We start from the raw sequence: 7209 nt of genomic DNA on the forward strand, positions 1-7209 counted from the left end.
GGGGCAGCTGAAAGGTCTCTACCCAGAGGTGCATCTGGGAAGCCCTGGGACCCTCATTTTTCTCTTTTAGCTTTGCTGCAGGGATCGCAAACATCCCCCCAGCCCAGACCCCCTCAAACCCCGTGGTGGGCATTAACACCATGTGTTCACCCCCCCAGGGCCTGCGTGCGGCCGACAATGACCCCACAGCCCCCCCCTATGACTCCCTGCTCGTCTTTGACTACGAGGGCAGCGGCTCCACCGCCGGCTCCGTCAGCTCCCTCAACTCCTCCAGCTCCGGGGACCAGGACTACGACTACCTGAACGACTGGGGGCCCAGGTTCAAGAAGCTGGCGGACATGTACGGGGGAGGAGAGGAAGATTAAACTGACCTCATCTTATTAAAAAAAAAAAAAAAATTTAAAAAAAAAAAAAGAAGAAGAAAAAAGTTTAGGAATAAAAAAAAAACAAAACAACAAACCCACAGACAACGTTAACAAAAAGAGCCGATGCAGGAGCAAGAACTGTACAGATGTGGCAGCTTTTTTAATTAATATCCCCTGCTGACTGTATTGTTATTTTTAGTGGTGATATAGGAGGTTTCTTTTTTCCTTTTTTTCCTTTCTTTTTTTTTTTTTTCTTAGAATATTGAGCTGTCTCGCATGAACACTTGTCTCTGCTGCAGGTTTCTTTTTGGGTTTTTTTTTGTTTTTTTAATGTCAGCTGGGATATTGCTCGTTTACCTGCTTTATGACTAAAGAGAGTGAAAGGCACTCTGTCTTAACTTGAATTTCTTAGAACAGAAGCACTGTTTTTAAAATATATATATATATATATATTTGAAAGTGCCTTTTGGTGCATGTGTCAGATTCCCTTCAATCTCAGGAGTGATGAAAACAAACATACAACCATCCTGGGCAGCACTCCCTGTGACCCTAAGCCAGTTCTAGCTGGGAAGGAGTTAACAAAAAGGAACTGTGGAGATTGTTTCTTTTTTGCCTTTTTTTGTTTCGTTTGGTTTTGTTGGTTTTTTTAAGGGGGTGATTCATTCTGGGGTGGAAGAGGATTGGGGTGGGGGGGGAAAGATGTTTTGAGTCAAAATCTTAACAGCCATCTTTAAGCCTCAGCAGGTGGTGAACTAGTCATCATGTTGTATATAATTCAGTGTTATCAGATGCAAAATACTGACCAGGGGCTCTGCTGGCCCCTGGTCACACTCAATGTAGCTGCATAGAACTATAGCATTGATAAAGCCTTTGGTTATTGCAACAGGAATCTCCGACAGCCCTTGCCTAAACCCTACAAAGTAAATCGTGACATGACCAAAGGCCCATCTGTTTGTTTTTCTGCTATCACCGTGTTTTGGCTCCCACGACCTCGTGAGCGACGGACACAGCGGCGGGGTGAGGTGGTGGTGGTGGTGTCCCACATCCCTGAGGATGCCCAGCACTGGTGCTGCTCTCCTGGGCTGAGGCAGGGCTTGTGCGGCGGCTCCGCTCGCGGCCGAGGCAGTGCGAAGGACAGGGACAGGTTACCCACACTCTTCCCATCCGTAAGTATGGAGTTAGTCTAGTACCACATTAATACCTTGGAGCATTAGTAGCCAAAGCTCAACAACATCGTGTAACTCAGCTAATGTGTGTCCTTTCTATTTGATGGGTAGGCGCTGCTATCTGTAGTAAATGTGTTTTTTTGGAAAAGAAATGCAACGAGGGCCTGTTAAGTATCTTGTGGTTAATATGCTCAAGCATTGCCAAGTAAGCAAGAGGTTTCACAGCATCCAGGCATAATTCAACATCAGTATTATAAATGGTAGCAAACTACCTAGTTTATATGTAGGGTCAGTTTAACCAATAACAAATAGTTATTAGCATTTTTTATTACATTTTTCCTTTACTGATTTGGACTAGTGGGTTTATGTCTAATGTTTGTAAAATGATTTAGACTGCATGGATGTGTAATATAAACCACATTTAATGGATTATGAGCCACTTAATTAATGTGCTATGAAATCTTGGATTACCTGTGTTTTATATTCTGCAGACGATTTTGCAGTGGGTTCGCTAAAACTTGTAAAAGTGCTTAGATATATTTTCCTTTAAATCCAAGAATGTGCACAGTATTGGAAGGTGATTATCCGGGGGATAATCATGCTTTTTTTGATATCTCTATTAATTCTCAAGTTGAATGCTAAGAGTTAAAGGGGGGGAGGCGGGGGGAGCGAGCGCGTGCACATGAGAGTGAGAATGAGAGGACGAGAGTTTGTGGTGATGAGTGGGCGCCTTTCAGAGGGTAAACTGGGCTGCAAGATCGTCTCTATAGATTTTTGAAATGCTCCTAGTGCATTTTATATTTCATTGTATCATATTTTCTATAAAATGCAATTTCTGTAAATTAATGAGCATTTGAAATGTGTCTTGTATGAAGTGGAATGTGGTAAAAGTCTGCCCGAGGGGACTTCAGCATTACCAGGATGTTATTAATTACTGAGGGTGAGATCTTTCTTTTTGTCTTGGTCAGTCAGTTGGTCAGTCAATGGGTCAGTTTGTCATGGCTTGGAGAGCAAACTCACTCTCACCCAGGGTTCTTGAGGAAACCAGGAGGCAAAAGTGTGGACCTCAGAGGAGGGGGACGGCGCTGATGGCAGCAGCAAGGTGAGGATGTCACACCACAGGCATAGGCTGGCAGCACGTGACACTTTTCCGGTTCCTATTTTGTAGTTGTGATCTCAGTCGTCTCGTGTGACCACCATGGAAGTCTTGGTTTGCTTCTGCTGTGTGCCGTCCCCCTCCTCTTGACCACTCTTGGCAAACCTCACAGCCTGTCCCCAGCTGCCTGGCACAGAGGCTGCATGGTCCCACAGCCTCTGTTCCTTACCCATGGCGCTCTTGATTCTTCTCCTTTTCTTTTGGAAAAGCCATGGGCTGGAGTATTTCACCACCGGGGCTTTGCACCTCTGCAGAAACTGCCCAGGCAGAGGCATAGTGAATAATAAAAATGCACTTGGTGTTTCTTGCTGCTGGTGTCCGTCGCCGTAACCTCATCACCGACACAGGAGAAGGATTCAGCTCGAGGGCTGGGTGATGCCGACGGTTCTCCGTCCATTGGGTTGGTGCCATTGCCTCCCAGCTCCGTGCGGCTCCTGGAACGCTCATGTGGATCCCACAATGCCAGGTCTCTGCTGTGAGCTGTGCCCTGCCATCCACCTGGCACCACTTACCTGGGAGCAACAGCTCAATCCCTGCTCCAGAGCACTTGGTGCTTGACATCCTCTGTGGCTTTGGCTGGGATGAGGATTTCAGGTAGGGAAAGGGCTGGCAGCGGTGTGGGACAGCAGCTCCGGGCCATCGGCAGCGCACACAGTCCGCAGCGGTGAAAGGAGCGACTTAGCCATGAAGGGGATGTTGTCTGACTTCAGCTTGCCTAAACATTTCAGGTTTTTAAGAACATTTATGCAACCTAAGTCAAACAAAACTGTTTGAGCGATTAAAAGTAAACCAACCTGTTTCCATTGGCAACTTTTTTTAAATCAGCGGATATTTTTTCTGCAGCATTTGCAATCCAGCCATTCCAATCCCATGAGCCTATAAATCAAACCAACCAGGTTATTGTGTTTTGACCCAGTTCTGCTCAGTCTCCCTCTGCAGGACTTCTCCCTCCTCTTCCTTATTTTCCTCTTCCCCTTTCTCCTCCCTGCATCCTGACCCCCTGAGTCTTACAGCCCCACAAGCAGCAGCAGCAGCATCAGGCCCCTTTTCTCACAGTGGGACCAGTGTAAGGTAAGCACGGGGCACATCCAGCAATGAAAACAGATCACTTTTTACAAACCTCTCTGCTTCCTAATATTACTGATGGTTTGTAATCCAGCTAAGGAAATTTACGTTAATCCAAGGGGTCCCATTGACAAGATTGCCATCACTCTGTACCCCTCTGATCCTCATTGATGTGACATGGTGACAACCAGCTGCAGCTGGAGGTGATGGTGACTCAAAAGGAGCTGTGGTGAGCAAAGAACCCTTTGGCTGAGCCTGCAGTTGCTGTTAATTCTGAGAAGCCACAGGAGGCTTTAGTGCATTGAGACCAGAGTCCCTGTTCCCTGACTAATCTAAACCAAAACATTACACTAACTGAAGAAGTGATCCCCACTCTTTGTACACTACAAGGCAGTGGGGAAGGACTTGATTTCAGGCAGGTGGAGGGGATCCTGTCCCTAAAACACCACTGTCCCGCCCTATTACCCCATAGCCCTGCCAGGGGACACCACCACAGCTCTCCCTGCTGCCTAAGGGATGGGGACAGTGAGTTCCCAGGGCACTGGGGCCGGACACGTCTGGTGGTCTCCCTACCTCCTAAGGATGAGGATTGCACATCCCCAAGCCAGGGACCGTGCAGATCCAATGTCACAGCTGTACCCATAGCCACCCCTGGCAGAACATGACCCACAGCCCTGGTGGTCTGTTTATCGTGTAGCCTAAAATTGGGAGCCACATCAGTCGCAGAAATGCTTTGCAGGGCAAGGAGGAGATTCAGCAGGTAATAATGACAGTAAATAGGCAACTCTGTTCTAGGTGTCCCACATTCTAGTCATGGTTTCGCTTCTGGTTTTGTATTTTTTTTTCCATTTTTTTTCCCTTCTTTGTTGGACCAGGCGATGCCGTTGGCAGTTCTACAATGGTGATGGGGTTTTTAGGGATAGTCAGGTCCAAATCCAGCCTTTAGAGGTGGGATTTCAGAGGTGGCTGTATCGCCTGTAACTGCTCCACGTAGGGTGGACGCTCAGGCATTGAAGAATGGTAATGGTCAGTGCAGCGTCTGTACCACACAATATGCCAAGATTGCAACTTTGTTTAATCTAAAAAAAGAAAAACATTATTAAAGGTAAAATACAGAACGTTTATTTGTGATGTCTTTTGGAGTTCTTCATTGTAAGTGTGAAAAAAAATATTGGGGGGGGGGAAATGCTGTGTCACGATGAATGCAAGTGTATAAAACAGCAGCCAGACAACGTAGGCGTCTCCCACACAAATTAACTCGGTTTCATGGGAAAATAAAAGTTCTTTCCAGTCCACTCCAACCCCACATACAACTGTTCACACACAGTGTACATAACGTAGTTAGTGCTTGAAGCTACAAATCTAATAGGGGAAAAAACAACAACAACATATAGATGTATAATTGGAGCACTTTCCACTTTCTTTTTATTTTTTTTTTATTTAATGATGATTTTGCATGTTTCCTTTCCGATGGAGAAGCTGTGTAGCAGCCCGCATGAGTGTGGTTGTTCTCAAGGAAGACTTCTGCTGTTCTGCTGTATTCACGCTGAAGCGCAAAAGCAAAAGTTTGCGTCCGTTAACCCAGTTCAGAAACCTTTTTTTGTAACCGTCAACAGCACAAATATTTTGTATTGTTGTTTGTACCATTTTTGTACCAAAAACAAAAGAGGAAAAAAAAAAAAAAAAGGGAAGAAAGTAAATGTTTTCAATGTGTTTTTAGTGCCACTGCAATCTTGGTTTCCAAACTGAGTGACAGGTTTGCTGATTTATTGTGTATCAAAGCTGAACTGGCGCACTGACGCCTGGCTCCAGTGTAATAAAAATAAAGTCCCCCTTTTGAATAGTCTCACTTGCTTTTTTATTATTTTTTTTTTTAATTTTTTTTTAAAATTTCATTTTCCTTCCCCGCATGTCCACCCCAAGCTCAGTCACTGCTCATGGCTCTTATACTCACAGTGAGACAGCAAGGGGCGGTCTGGCTGCAGGTGTGGGCCCAGGTGCACAGACACCAGTGGGGTTTTTGGAGACCCTGTGTGCTCCTGCAGGAATTTGCATTCATTCATTAAAGGCAGGAGCGTGGCTCTCCTCTGGCCCGTGTCATTGTTTGGATTATGGATGGGGTGGTGCAGGTTCCTCACACATCCCAAAGCAACCCATTTCTGCTGCACTAAACTGTTGGTGCAAATAGTTGGGTGGTGATTCCACTCCTGCAGCACCAGATCTTTGTGCTTCACTGTAATTCCAGCATATTCAGGGGTCTTTACTTGCTCCTAACACATTGATCACCCCTGACTGCTACATCAGGACATCCAGCCCCTCCACCTGCCCACTGCCCTTTGACTGCCAGGGAGCAGGAAGGGTCCAAAAAGATCTTAAGGAATGACTGAGCACCCTGGGCCATCTGATGGCTTGCAGAGGAAACCCGAGCTTCCTTCTCCCAGTTGTATTTCTCCACCTTCTCTGCAAGTGCAGGAGCAAAGTCACGACTGGAGATGCTGCTGTAGGTGAGTGTGCAAACCCTTCATGTCAGCGTTGCTGTGCACAGCAGCACTTCTCCTTCAGGGCCATCTTTATTGCTTTTCTTCAGCTGCTTCTCCCTGGCAGTTTCACCCCTAGAAGGGGGCACAAACACTGTGCTGCTGGGCTGAGTAGCAAGTGCTGGGCACACAATTAGCAATTAGTGCTGGCAGCCATCACTCACGGTGCCCTGGGGACTTGTCCAGGCCCTGGGTGGACAGCTGGGTCCACCCCAACTCACCCCAACACCAATGCACACATGCCATGAGTTGGTGAGGCCTCAGCAGATCCTGGGGCTCACTGGGGCCAGGAGGACACACAGTTCCAGCGATCCGTGGAGCTGTTCTGGCCAAGCGCGTGGAAAGCAGCGCTGTCTCATTTTTAATAAACATTAAGATGAATGCAAATCCTGTACATGGCAATTTACTTCCCCCCGGAGTCAGCTAAGAATATTTTATTGATAGTTTTGCTAGTTCTCAAGCTGTTCTGTTTCTTAGAATTATCTTTAACTACTGAATAATGCAAGACTGTTGCATCACAAATATTAGTTTCTGCTATCAGTGGAAGGCTGGGCTCTCATCATCGTGTTATTAGGCTCTTATCTGCCTGCAGAAAGTCTTGTTCCTCAAATGATTTAGCTGCGTGCTTAACTTTGACCATGTGAATAGTTTTCCTAAGCTGATGGAAACAGTTGCCCTCCCCTAAATCCAGGGACTTTTGTACCAAAATTAAAAATAACAACAATTACTATTACAGTTATTATTGTAGGCTCTTGGGTTGGGGTTTTTTCTCCCAAGTCAGATTTGAAATAGAATTTGGTTCAGATCAAACTGAAGCACACAGGGATTATGATTTTTTTCAATAAATGAAATAACTGAACTTTTCTTTGTTCTCCAGACTAAAACCTTTGCATTACCAAGGCCCTTTCCTTCCCATCCCC

General features: G+C 46.0%; 1 protein-coding gene across 3 annotated transcripts in view; it reads left to right on the top strand.

The window, feature by feature from the left end:
- CDH4 (cadherin 4) overlaps nt 1-5598 on the top strand; it is a 424578-nt gene extending 418980 nt beyond the window's left edge. For all 3 annotated transcript variants that reach the window (XM_042046046.1, XM_042046055.1, XM_042046065.1), the window contains one exon: nt 159-5598. In XM_042046046.1, coding sequence (XP_041901980.1) covers nt 159-365 — 207 coding nt within the window. In that variant the 3' untranslated portion in view covers nt 366-5598. The remainder of the gene's footprint in view (nt 1-158) is intronic.
- The last annotated feature ends 1611 nt before the right edge of the window (nt 5599-7209 follow it).

Source organism: Corvus kubaryi, unplaced genomic scaffold (genome assembly GCF_017639235.1).
Source record: "Corvus kubaryi isolate FWS band 111438036 unplaced genomic scaffold, C.kubaryi_AGA036_p1.0 134, whole genome shotgun sequence".
Lineage (NCBI taxonomy): Eukaryota > Metazoa > Chordata > Aves > Passeriformes > Corvidae > Corvus > Corvus kubaryi.